The 20,807-nt window shown below is 48.8% G+C and overlaps 1 protein-coding gene across 1 annotated transcript in view; it reads right to left on the bottom strand.

The window, feature by feature from the left end:
* The window catches only part of PANX1 (pannexin 1), a 51,645-nt gene extending 33,517 nt beyond the window's left edge, over positions 1–18,128 (bottom strand). The window contains 1 exon segment of the mRNA XM_068975851.1: positions 17,948–18,128. Coding sequence (XP_068831952.1) covers positions 17,948–18,128 — 181 coding nt within the window.
* Positions 18,129–20,807: the final 2,679 nt, after the last annotated feature.

Here is a 20,807-nt window from a genome sequence, read left to right as displayed (position 1 = left end):
GGTGACACAAGTGACTTAATTACAAAACAGAAACAGACTCACAGACATAGAAAACAAATTAATGGTTACCAAAGAAAAAGTCAAGATGGGGTGAGGAGGATAAATTTAGGAGTTTGGGATGAGCAGATTAGGATTGGGAAGATCCCCTGGAGAGAGAGTGAAAGTGAAAGTCGCTCAGTCACGTCTGACTCTTTGCAATCCTATGCTCTATACAGTCCATGGAATTCTCCAGGCCAGAATACTGTAATGGGTAGCCATTCCCTTCTCCAGGGCATCTTCCCAACCCAGGGATCGAACCCAGGTCTCCTACACTGCAGGCGGATTCTTTACCAGCTGAGCCACAAGGGAAGCCCAAGAATACTGGAGTGGGTAGCCTATCCCTTCTCCAGCGGATCTTCCCAACCCAGAATCAAACCGGGGTCTCCTCCATTGCAGGTGGAGTCTTTACCAACTGAGCTATGAGAGAAGAAGGGAATGGCTACCCACTCCAGTATTCTGGCCTGGAGAATTCCAGGGACTATATAGCCCATGGGGTTACAAAGAGTCAGACATGACTGAGCAACTTTCACTTTTACATATAAACTACTATAGATAAAATAGGTAAACAACAAGGTCCTCCTGTATATTCAATATCTTATAATAACCTATAATGGAAAAGAATTTGAAAAATGTATATACATATGGCTGAATCACTTTATTGTACCCCAGAAACACCACACTGCAAATCAAATAGTACTTCAGTTAAAATATTTATATATACACAAAGAATTCTTAAAACTCAACAATAAGAAACAACTCAAAAAATAGGCTAAAGACCTTAACAGACACCTCCCCCAAGAAGATATGCAGATAGAAAATAAGCATATGATACAATGTTCCATATCATATGTCATCAGAGAAATAAACACTAAAACAACAAGATGCCAGTGCACACCATTAGAATGGCCACAGTCTGGAGTACAGACAACACCGAACGCTGGTGAGGGTTGGCACCACAGGGACTCTCGTTAGGTGCTGGTGAGAACGCAGAAGAGTACAATCACTTTGAAAACCAGTTTGGCCACTTTGCACAAAGCTGAACATACTGTATAGCAATCATGCTCCTTGGTATTTACCCAAAAGACCTGAAAACTCATGTCCACGCAAAAACTCACATGTGGATGTTCATTATAGCTTTGTTCGTAACTGCCAAGACTCAGAATCAACTAAGATGTCCTTCAGCAGGTGACGGCATAAATAAACAGTGCTATGTCCAAACGATGGAATATTATTCAGTGTTAAAAAGAAATGGTTATCAAGCCATGAGAAGACATGGAGAAACCCTGGCTGCGTTTTACTGAGTGAGAGAAGCCAGTCTGAACATGCTACATAGACTGTGTGATTCCAAGTCTATGACACTGAGGAAAAGACCAGACTATGGACTGTAAAAAAAAAAAAAGTCCATAGTTGCCAAGGGTTATACAGTAGAGGCTGAATAGGCAGAGTACAGAGGAATGTGAGGGCGGTGAAAATACTTCATGTAATACCATAATGATGGATATACAATATTATACATTTTTCCAAACCCACAGAATGTGTTATGAGGGAAATGTTGGTAGCAGAGAAGGTTGTGCAGGGGCAGGGAGTATATGGCAAATCTTTGTACATTCCCCTCAGTTTCGCTGCAAAACTAACACTGTTCTGAAAAAGTAAAAGTCTTAAGGCTTCCCTGGTGGTTCAGATGGTGGTACGGAATCTGCCAGCAATACAGGAAACCAGGGTTCAATCCCTGGGTTGGAAAGATCCCCTGGAGAAGGAAATGGCAACCCACTCCAGCACTCTTGCCTGGAAAATTTCCCAGAGGAGCCTGGTGGGCTACAGTCCAAGGGGTTACAAAGAGTCGGAGACGACTGAGCGACTTCACTTTCACTTAAGACTTCCCCGTGGTCCAGCAAAGACTCCACGCTTTCAATGCAGGAGCCACAAGTTCAATCCTGGGTTGGGGAAGTAAGAGCTCACATGCCGGGTGGCGCAGCCAAATTTAAAAACTAAATTAAACATAAAAATACTAATACGTGTGCATGAGTGTATAGGCACAGCAGCTATTAATACCAGTCCTCAGGACAGCAGGGGAGGGAAGAGATTGGGAGCAGCTGCCTTGGTGCAGAGGCGAGAAGCAGCATTTCCCTCCGGACACCAGCCCTGCTGGCTGTTAACCTGCAGGGCCTAGGCCAGAGCCTCCCGGAGCTTCAGCGTCTCCCAGGCCCCGGCAGACAGAGCGTTCTGTCTGAGAGGCTCCTGGGGCCCACTCGGGGCCAGGCTTCAAAGACACCACGGAGTCCAGAGCACAGCCTCTGAACGTGGCCAACTCGGGGCCCTCCCCAACTAGCTCCAGCATCCCAGCACAACCAGAGGCATCCGGCGTGCCCGCAGAGTTCCCAGTGACAGCTCCTGAGAAACGTTGGTGACCCATGTGCTCCTACATGAACCCCACATTGAGTCCAAGACACATGCGACAATCCCCATCCTCCAAGGGCACAGTCGGTGATCCTGAACTTAACCGTGACAGCCCCTGATTAGTCTCTCCACATCTCCATTCCAGTCTCCGCAAAGTATCTGAGGTGAGATTTTCAAACGCATATCTGACTATGTCACTCATAACAAAAAGCCCTCCAATCACTCTGGATAAACTCCAAAATCCAAATCCCAAGAGGCCCTCCTCGAGAGGAGCCCTGCTCACCTCTCTAACCTACCACTCGCCCTTTCCTCCCGCTCAGCAGGCCCCAGGAACACTGGGCCTCTCCATTCTCCAAGAATCCATGTCCTTTCCCCCCTCAAAGCTTCACACGCGCTCACCAACAACTTGGCCACATGTCTCTTCCTTAGAAGGCACTCTCCAATGTCCCTGGCTGGGCAACGCTTCTCCAACAGCACTTGTTCCAAAGCACATATCACAGCCAGAAGCCTGCAATTATTAGGAAAGCATCTTTTCTGCCAGGCTGCAAGCGCTAGGACACATCTGCCTCCTTCACTGACAGGTCCTGAATGCAAAGCAGCGCTCAGCGAGTAAGTGAGGCATGTGAAGGAGGATGTGAGTGAACGGACACCAAGATGAGAAAGTGAGAAAGAGTAAGATGGTAAGACAAGGCGTGAACTCTAGTGCCGGAACCAGAAGGAAACCGGAGGGCGTGTAACAGCTAATTTTAGTCCAGCGTCTTCACATCATAAGGGCTGAAACTGAGTCAGAGCGGCAGGCCTTCTGGTCACTTATGCACTCACAGCTGCTCCTTTCTGGTAAGCAAGAAGGGCTGGAAAGGGGTTCCATCAGTTCTTCTGTGCTCAGTCGTGCTCGACTCTTTGCAGCCCCCTGGACTGTAGCCCATGCTCCTCTGTCCATGGAATTTTCCGGGCAAGAATCCTGGAGTGAGATGCCACTTCCTACTCCAGGAGATCTTCCCAACCTAGGATCGAACCCATGTCTCTTGTGTCTCCTGCACCAGCAGAATTCTTTACCACTAGTGCCAACTGGGAAGCCCCTCAACTGTTCAAAATGTATCATTTTTCTATTCTGGAATTCACTTCAGTTCAGTTGAGTTGGTCAGTCGTGTCTGACTCTTCGTGACCCCATGAACTGCAGCACGCCAGGCCTCCTTGTCCATCACCAACTCCTGGAGTTTACCCAAACCCATGTCCACTGAGACGGTGATGCCATCCAACCATCTCATCCTGTCATCCCCTTCTCCTCCTGCCCTCAATCTTTCCCAGCATCAGGGTCTTTTCAAATGAGTCAGCTCTTTGCATCAGGTGACCAAAGTATTGGAGTTTCAGCTTCAGCATCAGTCCTTCCAATGAACACCTAGGATTGATCTCCTTTAGGATGGACTGGTTGGATCTCCTTGCAGTCCAAGGGACTCTCAAGAGTCTTCTCCAACACCACAGTTCAAAAGCATCAATTCTTCGGCACTCAGCTTTCTTTATAGTCCAACTCTCACATCCATACATGACTACAGGAAAAACCATAGCCTTGACTAGATGGACCTTGGTTGACAAAGTAATGTCTCTGCTATTGAATATGTTATCTAGGTTGGTCATAACTTTCCTTCCAAGGAGTAAGTGTCTTTTAACTTCATGGCTGCAGTCACCATCTGCAGCGAATTCACTTCAATATGTGCAAAAAAAGAAAAAAGGAGAACATAAAGGCTTAGAGTGTTTACAGACACTCAAAAGAACAAAGCCTTATTAAGAAGAATATCAAGACCATCAGCTCCTGGATTCTCTTCTCACCAAGGAACTTGGGAATGGAAGGCAGGAAAGTCACAGGTACCATCACCCAGACTCATGTAAGCTGAGCCTCCAGCACCTGTCTGAATAGCACCCAAATCTGTGTGATTGCTGGAGAGAAGCGTGAGGCCTGTCTCTGCTTTGCTGGCTGTTCACAGCACTAGAAAGTACCTTCAGATTGTAGAAGCTTATGTCACTGGTTTTAGAGTCAACCAACATGTACTGAATACAAACCAATACAGGTATATGTGCCAGGCTCTTTCCATAAATTACCTCATTTGATAGCCTGGCTATCTGTTTTGCAAAATAAACCTGGTCAGAGAGGAGAGGTGAAACCTGCCAAGAAAGGGTACAGCAAATAAGCATAACTCCCTCTGAAAAGTTACCCTTCCATACTGCAGTTATAAAAACTTTGAGAATCCATATTTGATCATCAATGATAGAGTAGATGTTAAAAATAGAAAAAGATTTTTGTATGTAGACAAAAAAAAGACCCTGAATAGCCAAAGCAGTCTTGAGAAAGAAGAATGGAGCTGGAGGAAGCAACCTTCCTAACTTCAGACTATACTACAAAGCTACAGTCATCAGAACAGTATGGTACTAGTGTGAAAACAGAAATACAGACCAATGGAGGAAGACAGAAAGCCTAGAGATAAATCCATGCACCTATGGGCACTTTATTTTTGACAAAGGAGGCAAAAATATACAATAGAGAAAAGACAGTCTCTTCAGTAAGTAATGCTAGGAAAACTGGTCAGCGACACGTAAAAGAATGAAATTAGGACACTTCCTAATACCATACACAAAAAATAAACTCAAAATGTATTACAGACCTAAATGTAAGACCAGAAACTGTAAAACTCTTAGAGGAGAATATAGGCAGAACACTCTTTGACATAAATCACAGCAAGATCCTCTATGACCCACCTCCCAGAGTAACGGAAATAAAAACAAAAATAAACAAATGGGACCTAATTAAACTTAAAAATCTTTACACAATGAAGGAAACTATGTTGTTGTTCAGCTGCTAAGTCGTGTCCAACTCTTTGTGACTTAGTGGACTGCAGCATGCCAGGCTTCCCTGTCCTTCACTATCACCCTGAGTTTGCTCAAGTTCATGTCCACTGAGTCAGTGATGCTATCTCACCATCTCATCCTCTGCCACCCTCTTCTCCTTTTGCCTTCAGTCTTTTCCAGCACCAGGATCTTTTCCAATGAGTCAGCTCTTCACATCAGGTGGCCAAAGTACTGGAATTTCAGCTTTAGCATCAGTCCTTTCAATGAATATTCAGGGTTGATTTCCTTTAGAATTGACTGGTTTGATCTCCTTGCAGTCAAAGGGACTCTCAAGAATGTTCTAAAGCACCACAATTCAAAAGCATCAATTCTTAGGTGCTCAGCCTTTTTTTATGGTCCAACCCTCACATGTGTATATGACAACAAGAAAAACCATAGCTTTGACTATATGGACCTTTGTTGACAAAGTGATGTCTTTGCTTTTTAATACACTGTTTAGGTTTGTCATAGCTTTCCTTCCAAGAAGCAAGTATCTTCTAATTTCACAGCTGCAGTCACCATCTACTTACAGGGAACTGTAAGCAAGGTGCAAAGACAACCCTCAGAATGGGATAAAACAGCAAATGAAACAACTGACAAAGGATTAATTTTCAAAATATACGAGCAGCTCATGCAACTCAATACCAAAAAACAAACATCCCAATCAAAAAGTGGGCAGAAGACCTAATCAGACATTTCTCCAAAGAAGACATACAGATAGTTAATAAACACATGAGAAGATTCTCAACTCTGCTCATTAATAGAGAAATGAAAATCAAAACTACGATGAGGTAACATCTCACACCCGTCAGAATGGCCATCATCAAAAAGTCTACAAACAATAAATGCTGGAGCGGATGTGAAGAAAAGGAAACACTCTTACATTGCTAGTGGGAATCCAAACTGAAACAGCCACTATGGAGAACAGTGTGGAGATTCTTTTAAATAAACTAGGAATAAAACTACCATGCTGCTGCTGCTGCTGCCACTCAGTTGCTTGAGTCGTGTCTGACTCTTTGAGACCCTATGGACTCCAGCCCATCAGGCTCTTCTGTCCATGGAATTCTGCAGGCAAGAATACTGGAGTGGGTTGCCATGACCTCCTCCAGGGGATCTTCCCAGCCTAGGGATCAAATCTAGGTCTCCTGTATTGCAGACTGATTTACAATGAGCCACCTGGGAAGCCCATTAAAACTACCATATAACCCAGCAATCCCACTACTGGGTAACAGCCTGGGGAAACCATATACATGTACCCCAATGTTCATTGCAGCACTATGTACAATAGCTAGGAAATGGAAGCAACCTAGATGCCCACTGATAGATGAAAGGACAAAGAAGTTATGGAATGTATGCATAATGGAATATTACTCAGCTATAAAAAGGAACGCATTTGAGTCAGTTCTAACGGACAGGGAGGGCCGGTGTGCTACAGTCCATGGGGTCACAAAGAGTCAAACATGACTGAGCGACTGAATTGAACTGAACTGATTGGGGGTGGATGAACCTAGAGCCTATTATACACAGTGAAGTAAGTCAGAAAGAGAAAGACAAATATCATGTATTAACGTATATGTAAGTACTGATGATCCCACTTGCAGGGCAGTAGGCATAACAGACTTTTGGACACAAAGGAGGGGGTGGGATGATTTGAGAGAGCAGCACTGAAACAAATAATTACCATACATAAAAGAGATAGCCAGTGGGAATTTGCTGTATGATGCAGGGAACCCAAAGCTCCTACTTTGTGACAACCAAGAGAGGTGGGATGGGGAGGGAAGAGGAGAGAGGGCATCTATATATGCCTATGGCTGATTCATGCTGATGTACGGCAGAAACCACCAGAATATTGTAAAGTAATTATCCCCTAATTCAAAATTAAAAGAAGATTTCTTAAAGACATCTTTATATTTCCTAAAAAATTATACTTGCTCATTTTGCTACTTAGTTAAGCAGGAAACAGTGGAAACAGTGTCAGACTTTATTTTTGGGGGGCTCCAGAAATCACCGGAGATGGTGACTGCAGTCATGAAATTAAAAGACGCTTACTCCTTGGAAGAAAAGTTATGACCAACCTAGATAGCATATTCAAAAGCAGAGACATTACTTTGCCAACAAAGGTCCGTCTAGTCAAGGCTATGGTTTTTCCAGTGGTCATGTATGGATGTGAGAGTTGGACTGTGAAGAAGGCTGAGCGCCAAAGAACTGATGCTTTTGAACTGTGGTGTTGGAGAAGACTCTTGAGAGTCCCTTGGACAGCAAGGAGATCCAACCAGTCCATTCTGCCCTGGGATTTCTTTGGAGGGAATGATGCTGAAGCTGAAACTCCAGTACTTTGGACATCTCCTGTGAAGAGTTGACTCACTGGAAAAGACTCTGATGCTGGGAGGGATTGGGGGCAGGAGGAGAAGGGGAGGACACAGGATGAGATGGCTGGATGGCATCACTGACTCGATGGACGTGAGTCTGAGTGAACTCTGGGAGTTGGTGATGGACAAGGAGGCCTGGCATGCTGCGATTCATGGGGTCGCAAAGAGTCAGACACGACTGAGTGACTGAACTGAGCTGAACTAAGTGGGGAACAGGGCTCAGAAGGGAAACAGCTTATTTTTAACTTTTTAGCTTTGAAAAAAAAAAAGATAAAGCGAGACTGTGGAAGGAAATATTTCATAAGCTAATAATAACAAACTGAGACCTGATACTCTCTAGGACCAAGCACTCCAGACCAGAAGGCAATGGAGAATCGCCTGGAGACAGAGCAGCCTCTGGACACTGCTAATAGAGGACAGACCCGAGCTGCGAGTTATGAAATCCCAGGACACGCTGGGAACCAGAGACTGGAACAGTGAGGTGCCGTTTTGTCTGTTTTTGTTTGTTTTTATTTTTAACTCTAACAAAGCAGACTTTGTGTGTACTTTTTTAAGATTTTTTTTTTTTTAAATTTTAAAAAACGTATTTATTCTTGGCTGTGCTGGGTCTTGCTTTGCACGGGCTTTCTCTACATCAGCAGCTAGGCTTCTTCTTCCACGGTCGTGGTGGCCCCTCCTGCTGCAGCACCCAGGCTCTCAGTGCTCTCAGCCCCAGACCCTCAGTACCCAGACCCTCAGCACCCGGACCCTCTGCACCCAGACTCTCAGCTGAAATGCTTGGGCTGCCCCGCAGGGTGTGAGCTCTGACCGAACCAGGAATTGAGCTAGCATCCCCCTGCACTGGCAGGAGGATTCCCAACCACTGGATCACCAGGAAAATCCCCAGTGTTTTTTTTTTTTAATTGAAGTACAGTTGATGTGTCAGAGAAGGCAATGGCATCCCACTCCGGTACTCTTGCCTGGAAAATCCCTTGGACGGAGGAGCCTGGTGGGCTGCAGTCCATGGGGTTGCTAAGAGTCGGACACGACTGAGCAACTTCACTTTCACTTTTCACTTTCATGCATTGGAGAAGGAAATGGCAAGCCACTCCAGTGTTTTTGCATGGAGAATCCCAGGGATGGCGGAGCCTGGTGGGCTGCCATCTATGGGGTTGCACAGAGTCGGACAAAACTGAAGCGACTTAGCAGCAGAGTTGATGTGTGAGATGCGATTTCCATCAACAGAATGAGAAACTGAAAGCTTACTCGGTAGCAGGAAGGAAGTGGGGAAGGGACTGTTCCCTACATCCTGACGGGTGTAGACAGAGCTCTGAAGGGCAACTGGAAGGGTCTTGTGAACATGTAACGTGCACATCTCATGTGGTGCTAGCCGCAAACACAACTCTTTGTCCCCAGAGAATGTTTCTCAAAGTGGGGTCCAGAACCTCAGACTCTTGAAGCAAGTTCGTGATGTGAACCTGCTTCTCATAATATTACTAAATTGTTACCTACCTTCTTAATCTCATTCTCTCATATGTTCGATAGCACTTCCAGAAGCTACTGACTTGGCATATCACTGTGCAATGAATGAGGTGCAGGCAGTGGTCTGTGGTCTTCAAATGAGCCAGACATTAAGGAGACTTGCAAAACTGGGAACCAATGCCACTCTTCTTGCTAAGCTTTTGTTTTTAAACTTATTTTTTTCATAAAATATATGTTAACATGTAATGGGCTTGTATTTTAAATTAATAAATATTTTAAAAATCTCTCAGTTTTAATTGCTAATGTGATACTGATGGATATAACCTACAAAGAAAAGGTCTTTGGAAATCCTCAATAAAATTTAGTAAGAGTATAAAATATAAAAGTGTCCTGAGACCAAAAAGTTTGAGAACCACTGCCCTAGAGAAACACGTTTTGCATGAGGAAGCACATCCAAGGATGCTCACTGAACCACTATTTGCAGTAGAAAAAAGTGGAATGAACCTACATGTCCCTTAACAGAAAGGTTAAGTGAACTAAGGTATAGTCATACAATGGAAAATTACAGGCAACTAAAAAGAATGAGGCAGACCTACACATAGACACCAAAATATCTCTGGGACACATAATAGACAAACGAGCAAATGACATAATATTTTGTTACAAATTTAACTCTGATAAAATGCTAAATAATATCAGATTTTTCCATAGGAACATTGAGCAGTGTAAAAGGATACACAGTAAACAGTAATAGTAGTTACCTCTAGGAAAGAGACCAAGATTGGGGTATGCTTTTTTTTTAAAAAAAAAGGGCAGAGTATTAATTTCCTCTTGCTCTGAACTTTAACACAAACATACAGACACATGGCAAATTAAAACTATCTGGATAGTCCCCTCCACTGGCACAGCAGCAGAATGGTGGGTTATCTACTTGAGAGCATTTCAGGGCAGACGCACTGCTCCCAGTCTATCTCATCAGCTTGAATCCATGGAGAACCTCTTCATCCTTTATACTGACTATTCACCACGTTCTGAGCCTATTTGGAAGCTGTAATTTTCTCAAAGCATTTCCACTTTGTTTATCCCAACCTTAACCACCCCCAGCTTCTCTCAATCACAAAGACAGTAGTAATAGCAATAATCAAAATATGAAATGAGGGACTTCCCTGGTGGTCCAGAGGTTAAGAATCTGCCTTGCAATGCAAGGGACCCAGGTTCAATCCCTCGTTGGGAAACTAAGATCCCGCATGCCGCGGGGCAACTAAGTCCCCCACTGCAAGATATGCCGCAACTAAGATTTGATGCAGCCAAATAAATAATTAATCAAAAGGCAAAAACAAAGAAGTGAAAGTAAATTTAATGAGCCCCCAAATGTAGAAGTTTGTCAGGTAACTTAACAAATTCCCAGTAATGATCTCCTTCCTATAATTCTGTAGCAGTATATTTTGAGGAATTTATCTACTAAAGATGTAACAAGCTGTACAGGCAAGTCAGTCACTTTGTCTGTTGCTTGTCAATTTCCCGGTTTATTTCTAGATGTAAGGAGATACCTGGGTAAATGAGATACATAAAATCATACACTCTGGAAACCAGGAGCAAGGGGACCCTCCTAACTGCTGGAAGATTCAACAACAAATGATCTTTACAGAGAGCAACCAGCCATTTAAGTCTAGAATCCTGAAAATGTTCCCGTACTTTGCAATTAGATTTATACACAATTTGTTGAAATACTGAGACCTTTAGTTTAGAGGTTTATGTTCAGGAGTGTTCCTCACATTGCTATTTGTATTAGCAAAAAATTGCAAGAGGGTTCAATTTCCATACACCTTTTCAATGTTTACTTTGGTAGCCAACAGAAGGCAAGTTTGTCAGATTTAAGAATGAGGTAAAATCACCAGAAATGAAGTTTGGTTTTTCAAAAGCAGAATACAAGTTGTCAGCTATGTATATACAATAAAGAGTTCGGGGAAACACACAAAGATTTGACAGGGGTTACCTCAGTGTTGTAACAGTGCTGGAATTACTGCTCTGTTCTACATTGCCCATGTTTTCTACAGGAAGTCATATCTTTATAATCAGATAAATATACACATATGTAAATGGCCTTTGAGAAAAAGGAGTGCAAGCTGTAGAGAGGATGAATAAGTGGGAAGAATCCCCCCTGTGCTAACACATACCCTGTGCCCCACACTTTCTCTCCCGGAAACCAACGTCCCAGCTGTCCCCAGGCAGCCCCAAGGGACATAGCTGAGCCCAGCTCACTCAGCTGGGGCACGGTGCTCCCAAACTGCACCCCTGCCCTGGACCAAACTCACTGCCCCAGGTAGGGGTTTGAGAAGAAAGCACTCCAAGGAAGCAACATGCAGAGGAAGGGTGGGTGTTCGAATGGTTTCTAAAAGGATGTTGCCAATCTAAATCTAGACTCTGCAAAGATTTCAAGACATATGCTCAGCTTTTGCTAAGGACAGGAGTTTCATCTGTTTCAAAATAATAGAGTTTCCCCCCCCCACAACTTCATCTTCTTTTCGCATTTTCATTTCTCTTTGGAAAAGAGAAAGGGATTTGAAAATAATTAAATATAGATCTAAGTCACTGAGTTCTTTAAAGTCAGGGAACAATGGGCATTGAAACAGAACAAATGCTACTGGGGTAAATTCTGTTAATTTTTAAAATCGATCCCATCATGACTAAATGTTTGCTTATAATCCATCAGTTCACATCCTTTGGTCTACTACTGTTACTCCAGTTCTCTCCAATGACATTATACAGAGTTTTCAAATATTTTTGATGGTGATTTTTTTTTTTAAGACAAACTCTCTCAAGATACATAAAATCCTGTCTTACAGACAACAGAATAACACTCAGGATCCCAAAATGCTAGAATCCTACTGGCATTCTTAATGATTCCATTCCTTTACAAACTCCACTGAATGCCTACTATGTATCAAGTTTTGTGCTGGACACTAGGGATAGTGCAGTCAACCCCACAGAGGATAAATGGTCCTGGACCCCAGTGAACTTACAGTCTGGTAGGGAGACAGCATTAAACAAACAATTATGAAAATAATTAACAAACTGGAACTTGGGGTAAGTGCTTAGACAGAAACACTGTGCTTTGAGAACACATCAGAAAAGTCCATGGAAACTTGCAACCTTACTCCGGAAAGAGGTGATTTCTTTCTTAAAACGGGGAACACATCAAAATTCCTCTTCCCCTCTTCTGAGTCGTATTTAGAGGGAGCTGGAGCTGGAGGGTACACAGGCGCATTGACTTTTACTTGAAATAGTAACTCAGGAATGCAGAACTATCCTGGAGAATGGCTCCATCTTTCTGGGAACTTTTCTTTTTTCCTTTCAATGATGGGCGGGGGGCAGCTGTTACAGAGATTTATGTACCAACAAGCCTGATGTGTAATCATGGAAAATTAGGAAGAACCTACACACACATCCCTAGGAAAATGAGTGGGTGAACTATGGCAAGAACATTTCACCCTATGGGGTATCTCTGCTAAGTCGCTTCAGTCATGTCCGACTCTGTGCAACCCCATAGACAGCAGCCTGCCAGGCTCCGCCATCCCTGGGATTCTCCAGGCAAGAACACTGGAGTGGGTTGCCATTTCCTTCTCCAATGCATGAAAGTGAAAAGTGAAAGTGAAGTCGTTCAGTCGTGTCTGACTCTTCAAGACCCCATGGACTGCAGCCCACCAGGCTCCCCTGTCCATGGGATTTTCCAGGCAAGAGTACTGGAATGGGGTGCCATTGCCTTCTCTGATCTCTGTCTGCCTGTCTATTAAAAAACAGTGAGATGACATTTCAGTACTGACACAGAAGGCTTTCCATATCATACTGAGTTGGAAAGTGCAAACCACCATGACGTGACTCAGTCTGGTTTAAAAAATGTCTAAACTTTGTATTAATGCAAAGAAAGGGGACTTTTCAGCTGTACACAGTGTCCATGGTGGTCACCTGTAACACACGAGGAAGGCTTATAAATCCTTTAGCCTGAGAAGGTATGTAGGTACTATCTGAACAATAAAAATACCAAAAAGAAAAAAATAATTAACACAGAAAAACATGTATGTATCAGTAGCCTCTCTGGACAGCAGGCATCCTCCTCGAAGGGGACCAGGATGCACCCTTGGTGTTTTGGCTTAAACTGTGAGTTGAGGATGTGCTGTTTTGGGACCTTTGCCCTGAGACCCTATATTAGCCCATTCTTAGAGACACACCGGAAAAGAATAATCAGCTGTGCCACCCGCTGCACGCTGAAGGCAGCCTGAACACATTCCCAAAGGTGTGCCTACACACGGCCACAGAAGAGCGGACGACAGAGCTGCCGACTCAGCTGGAGGAAACACGAGGGGAGCTGGGCACTAACAGCTCTGCAAGAGGCTGCAGCTCCCTGTCCCCTGGCCACCCTGGGGCTGGCCCAGCAGCAGAGAAGGCTAACCCCGAGAGACCGCGTCCCTACATCCAGAACCACAGCAGCCCACCAGGAGGGCAGCGGGGGAGCAGGCTCCCTGGGCAGACCAGACGCCTTCCCCAGGGTCTAGCAGTTGCCCCTGCTGCTCATCTGGTCCGGCCAGACCGGAACCAGGCAGCCAGCATCCTGGAAGGACACAGGGACTCCACCCTCCCAGCGTCTCCCAAGGCACCAGGCTGGGGCTCCAGAGTCAAAGCAGACCCCAAGGGAGGACACCTCGGCCTCAGGTCACGTACAGCCCTAGGCCAAGGGCACTGCAGACCCAGCAAAAGACCCCAAGAGCACAAATCCCATTTAGGGTCCGGTCTGTTGAAAAGTAGCATGCTTAGGGAATCAGTTTCTTCAATGCTTGAGATAAATACTCCTAGAATTCACGCTTCACTTCAGAGCGTGAAGGCCATGTAGCCCAATTATGCTTGTATTCTACACAGAGCTGTCACTCTGCTATTTCCTAAACTCTTTCTAGATACAGAAATATATAGAGATAGGGAGATAGTCAGGGTGACAGATGCTGTATCTCTAGAGGCATCTGCAAAGATGTGTTAGAAATGAGGGTCCTTTCGTGGCACAGAACTCTGACCCCCTGCACCTGCCATATGGCGATAGTCGTGTGTTCTCCAAGCCACACAGAATGATACTCAACTGCCTGAGCCATACAGATCAACACTCAACTGCCTTCCACAGAGTCTTCGACATTTCAAACAGATTCTCCCTTCCCCCAAAAGTGCTATAAAAGGGAATTTGAGGTATTTGCAGTACATCCTATGCTTGTAAGTCAGGTGAGGCAACCGGTGCCTCCACTCTGACCGGATCCTGCAGTACTGTTATCAGAGAGGGACCTCAGGGAGGGAACCAGAACTGACCTCACCAAGGCAGCCCTTGTATTATTAAATGACACGGGGACCCAGCAACAAGGAAGTCTCCCTGTACCAGGGACCCTTCACCTCGAGCTCGTGAATTCCAGGTTGGGACCTGGCCGCTACAACCTTGATCCTGACTTGGGCTTCTGACCTAGACACAGAGGCCTGGCCTCCCTCCCTGGATTCCCCTCCCCGCCTCAGCCCAGCCATTCTCCAAGGGTGGACCCAGGAGAGCTCTCTCACATGCTCCTGCATTTCTTTCACCACATCTTAATTGAGCACTTGTTTTATACAAGACATGATGCAAGGCAAGGGGAGAGAAAAACTGAGAGCTGAAAAAAACGCGGTCAGTGCCGAAAATGCAGTCAGTGCCGACAGCCTCTTCTCTGGCTCCCATCACACAGTCTTACCAGCCCAGAGTCATAGCCAAATTTAAACTGTCTTCTGCTGTGCATCAGTTAGTGTGGAATCGGGGGTTTTTTGTCCCCCTACCCAGCTTACCCTCTCAGGGAGCCAGGCATGCAATGCTTTAGAAGAGCTGAGCAAAGTATCAGGCTTAACCAGACCAGGGGCCTATTTTAATTCTTACATCAATCCAACATCAGCAGCTCACTTTGCAAAAGTCTTTAAGACTCTCCAGCCACAACTCAGAAATTAAATGATTCTCCTAGCAACTCCCTGCGGAATGGCTCTGCTTGTAATTCCGGCCGTCGCAAGGCAGGCAAGACCAATGAGCAATGACAGCTCCAGGTTGCTGCAAAGGCTGCCAGTGTGCCCTCTACCATGCCTGTGGGCACAGCCCTGCTCTGCCTTTCCACACCACATCACCTCTGTGATGACCCACAAACGCTGGACAAATGGCTAGGCAGAGCCCCTTCTGCTCCCACCTCCCAGAGCGTGCAGGACCCCACCAGACCAGTTCCACACACTCTTTCCTGTACCTCTTCTCTCCTCTCCGAAGTCTGTCTTCTGGCTTTGTCTAATGTCATCCCTGGTCCTGCCTTCCTCCTCTCAAATGTCCTGAAGCTCTCAGTATACAGGAGTCTTCTGACAGCTTCACCCAAGCTCCTGCCACCTGGTGCTCAGAGCTTAACACTGCCCTGTCATTGAATCACACACTGCTGAACCACCTTACCTCCAGCAAGTCTGTTCCTGTGCCCAGCTGGATGGTAAACTCCTACAGGGCGGGGAGAGGACCACACCTCAAACTCCTTCAACCCCACCCCACCCCACCCCCCGCCAGTAAAAAAATAACAGCAAAAGCTCAGCCTCCCACTGGGTAAACCTATCCAAAGTAAACACCTTTCAGACAGCCCATCAGTTAGAAAGGGCAGACAGCACTCTTAAGAGTCTCTGGAATACGTGGGCTAGAGGTAAGGTTTGATCACAGATGGTACCCAGTTCCTGGCATCAGATGGCTGCTCCCCCATGGCAGAGCCCACATCTCCCCAACTCCTGGGTCCTCAGCACCCAGCACTGGATCCTCAGGAAACATTCACTGAAGGGACAGATCATCTCCAGAATCCACGCTACATTGTGGTTTTCCTTTCTCCCGGAAGCCTCAACTCACAGGAAGGCAGAGGGAAGGCTTCGACTCTCAATGCCTGCCCAATGACAAGGAAAACTGAAGACTACTTTTCAAAATGAATTTGGTGACTTCCTACCAAGTTGAACAATTCTGTGGTGCAGATCACAAAATCAAGCTCACTGTAACCTTTTTCTAACCAACTCTTCCCTCAACTTCACTACTTCTGTCAATATGACTCTCCAATCACTAGGCCTGCAGCCTTTCCATTATCTCTGATCAGTTCGGCCCTTTAGGGCCTCTGGAAAGCTATATGCCCAACAGCGTGGCTCCTTGCTCCTGGAAACCTCCCATCCTTTCCCTTCTAGTTGTGGGGCCCACACTCACAGGAGACCTCAACTGATTTCAAATCTTTATGGCATCGTTCCTAGCTCTAACCTCCTCCCCTTCACAGACCTTACACACTGCTGCTGCTCCTGCTGCTAAGTTGCTTCAGTCGTGTCCGACTCTGTGCAACCCCGTAGACGGCAGCCCACCAGGCTCCACCATCCCTGAGATTCTCCAGGCAAGAACACTGGAGTGGGTCGCCATTTCCTTCTCCAATGCATGAAAGTGAAAAGTGAGAGTGAAGTCGCTCAGTCGTGTCCCACTCTTAGCGACCCCCTGGACAGCAGCCCACCAGGCGCCTCCGTCCTTGGGATTTTCCAGGCAAGAGTACTGGAGTGGGGTGCCATTGCCTTCTCCAGACCTTACACACTGCCCTCAGCCTATTACTTATTAAGTGCTGTTTTCAGCTAGTCCAGCCTCTACTCAAATCATAACTTTTCACTTTTTAAACCAAGTCTTCTGTTCTGACTGACTCAGGCCCATATTCACTCTCACATGTCAGAAACCCTGACACCAATCCTTCCGCCTCAGCGAGGATACTCTCTCTCTGAGTCTGTCCTTCCAGGAACTGGGCCTTCTCGGCCATCTCAAAATCTTGGCAGAAGTGTCAATTCTGCTTATCCACATCCTACCCACTGGCAGGGGCTCAGGGCCAGCTCAGCTTCTCACACAAGCTTTCCCCATCCTTCAGCCCACTGGCCACCTCCGCTCCACAGAGCTCTGTATAGCCTCACAGGCTGCCTTCCTGTTGACTCAAACACTCTCCCCCCAACCCCACCCCCACCCCGCCCCCGCCAAAGTCAGAACAGCTGGTAAGGAAGACCAGCTGCTTCGTAGCCACGTGATCCTGCCCAGAGCACCAGACTTTCAGAATCTCACAGAACTGTTGCTATAACATATAAGAATTTACATGAAGGCGATTCATTCATCTCACATTCCGAAAAGACCATCCAGGTAGAGGATCTGGTTATCCTTCTAATACTGGGCAAGAGCAGTTATTTCCCATCATTCACAACCCTGAAGCTGCTAAGTCTCAGTACACATTAATTTAATGTAAGACAAGGGAGAAAGCACTTTGATTGGGGTACTTTTCCTCGTATCCTCCATTTAGACACTAAGGAGCTTCTCTGATACAAATTTTGGGTGACTGCAGAAATGTGGGCGTGGAGGGGAGAGGAGACAGTTGTTCCAGGCAAATCTAGTGACAACGGCGCCGGTCTTAGGAGTGAGGCTTGAACACTAAGCCACAGCCAGCAGTAGGCACTGACTGGGCACATTGCCAGTAAGCCATCAGTGGGCAGCAGGGAACAGGCGAACTGGGGAGTGGGACACGAGCAAGGTCCACGGTTCGGGGAGGCGGGGAGCACGTGGACAAAGGATGCTTCAGACCATCAAATCTGGCTACCTTCCTTCCCAACGTGCATATACCCTTGACAACGGCGAGCACCGCCAGGGGCGCGCGGTAAAATCACTTCCAGCCAGAGACCAGGGCACCTCTGATAACGCCGGCCCAGCCCGCCCCGATCCCGCCGGCCCCGGACCTCACCAATGGAGATTTCTTGCGCGAAAGCCAGCGAGATGAGCAGGAGAGGCAGCCCCACAGCGATGCACGTGACCATCTTGTCCACGGCTAGCTCCAGCCGCAGCCCCTTAAACTTGGGTTCCGAGGGCTCCTTCAGCAGGAAGTCCGAGAAGACATACTCGGTGGCAAGGTGCGCAATGGCCATGGCTGCGGCGCGCGGGGCTGGGCCGGGCAGGTTCGCGAGACAGGCCTGCGGACTGCCGGCGTGGGGAGGGCGGTGCGGCGCCTTCGCCCGTCACCAGCCTAGCCCGCGGGTTTCGCTTTCCCTTTGCCGGCTCCCCGGTGGCTCCCACATTCCGCAGGTCTTTGTACCGTGATGCGCCACAGCCATTTTCTCCCGGCGCCTGGCCTGGAGTGTCCCGGGGCTGCTCCACGGACACGGGAGCCCGGGTCGCGCCCGCTCCTCCACCGCACGCCGGGGCGCAGCCACCCCGGCAGATCCCCGGGCTCCGCGCCGCCGCCGCGCGCCCGAGGGCGAGAGTCCGCGGCCAAACAAAGCACGAGCCGCGCCGCGAGGCCCCGGCTGCGGCTGCCGCCGCCCCGCGCGCTCTCGGCCCGCCCCGCGCGCTCTCGGCCCGCCCCGCGCGCTCTCGGCCCGCCCCGCGCGCTCTCGGCCCGCCCCGCGCGCTCTCGGCCCGCCCCGCGCGCTCTCGGCCCGCCCCGCGCGCTCTCGGCCCGCCCCGCGCGCTCTCGGCCCGCCCCGCGCGCTCTCGGCCCGCCCCGCCCCGCGCGCTCTCGGCCCGCCCCGCCCCGCGCGCTCTCGGCCCGCCCCGCCCCGCGCGCTCTCGGCCCGCCCCGCCCCGCCCCGCGCGCTCTCGGCTCGGCCCGCCCCGCCCCGCGCGCTCTCGGCCCGCCCCGCCCCGCCCCGCGCGCTCTCGGCCCGCCCCGCCCCGCCCCGCGCGCTCTCGGCCCGCCCCGCCCCGCCCCGCGCGCTCTCGGCCCGCCCCGCCCCGCCCCGCGCGCTCTCGGCCCGCCCCGCCCCGCCCCGCGCGCTCTCGGCCCGCCCCGCCCCGCCCCGCGCGCTCTCGGCCCGCCCCGCCCCGCCCCGCGCGCTCTCGGCCCGCCCCGCCCCGCCCCGCGCGCTCTCGGCCCGCCCCGCCCCGCCCCGCGCGCTCTCGGCCCGCCCCGCCCCGCGCGCTCTCGGCCCGCCCCGCCCCGCGCGCTCTCCCGGAACCTCGGAGGAGAGCGAGCGCCGAGGGAGCGCGGTGTTTCCGGGAGCCGGGGGGCGCGGTGAGCGCGGCCGCGCCCGCAACCCTGGGATCCACCCCCGAAAGGGGCGTCCGGGCTAGCGGCACTTCGGCTAGTCCTCGCCCCCCTCCCACCCTCATCCCCTCCTCTTCCGGGCGCCGGGAAATTTGAAGTCCCTTCCGGAAGTGGCCTGTCGCCCTGCAGACCGGACGGCCCCCTTACGCCTCACCCCCAGCATTTCTACATGGCGGGATAGGGTCAGAAGGTGGTGCAAAGGCCTCAGAGAGCAACGGGCGCCATAAAAGGCGAGCGAACGGGTTAGACCGAGCAAACGTGGAAGACGGGGCGCTTAACTCTTTCAGGAACACTGGGGGCCAGGGAGGTGCAGGCTCAGAGTGGTGAGCCTGCGCCTGACTCTGTCTCAGGGGTCTGTGCTTCGCCTCTCGCTTTGCCCGCGGGAGCCTTGGTCTGGGATGCTGAGAGGCAGTCAAGAGACGCTGTGATCAGCAACACTTGGAGCTGGCAGGACCTTTGAACAGGAGGGCTCCTTGGGCCGGGGCTGCCGTCTCTGCTCTTTGTACACAGGCAGGTCCGTGCAGGCAAGCCTCTTCTGTGTGCGCTCACCTGCCCTGTGTACATCTCCACCCCGCCCTGCCCTCGGAGTCCTCGTCCCATGGCCTGCACGACCCTCCGCTTAGGGGACTCATGGGACCAGGACCGCACAATGGCCAGGAACACAACCCGCATCTCCTCTTGGCCTGAACTCCAGTCTTCCCCGTCTTGCTCAAAGCAGTGCCATCCGACCATGCGCCCAAACCAGACACCTGGACTGCCTTGTGTAACAGCGCCGTCTCTCCCAGCTCCCTTAACCAATTTCCAAATTCGCTGGCTTCTCGCTCCTAAATATTGAACATCTAGTCATTTTCCTCCACCTGTGCTGCCATCCTCTCTCCTAACCACGTACAGGTAGGCCCTGCAGGCTGGGAAGCCCTTCTCCCCAGCAGCTGCCAAAGAAAGCTTGTAAAATCTCCAGTATTATCCTATCACTCCCCTTCTTAAAGTGTACCTTGTTTTTAGGATAAAATTCAAATTATTTTGCATGGCCACTGCCTGCCTTACCAGTTTCACTACTTTCCCTTCAGTTCTTCAACTTAGCCAGCTCTTGCCTCCTCCAGACCTTCACCTGCCCCAAAACACATCCACAGTAGCCTCTTTGCCTGGACTGTTCTGCTGGATGTCACTTCCCCTGGAGAGTCTTCCTTGCAAACACTAAACAGGATTAATTTTTGTTAATCCTTTGTTAAATATTCTTGTGATACCAGCTGCGGGCCTTGGGAAAGTTGCATGCCCCCTCTGTACCTCGTACTGCTTAGGATTGAGGTAAAGATCAAAAGAGTTAATATACATAAGGTGCCTAGGACATTGCCTGGCGACTGATGAATGCTGTGTACATGTTATCCATTCCTGTTCCCCTCTATTTTTCTTCTTAATGAAAATGACAATTCACTTCAGTTCACTTCAGTTCAGTCGCTCAGTTGTGCCCGACTCTGCGACACCATGAATCGCAGCACACCAGGCCTCCCTGTCTATCACCAACTCCCGGATTTCACCCAAACTCATGTCCATCAAGTCGGTG

The sequence above is a fragment of the Capricornis sumatraensis genome, chromosome 8, assembly GCF_032405125.1.
Source record: "Capricornis sumatraensis isolate serow.1 chromosome 8, serow.2, whole genome shotgun sequence".
Taxonomy (NCBI): domain Eukaryota; kingdom Metazoa; phylum Chordata; class Mammalia; order Artiodactyla; family Bovidae; genus Capricornis; species Capricornis sumatraensis.
This window is presented reverse-complemented; position numbering and strand designations above follow the sequence as displayed.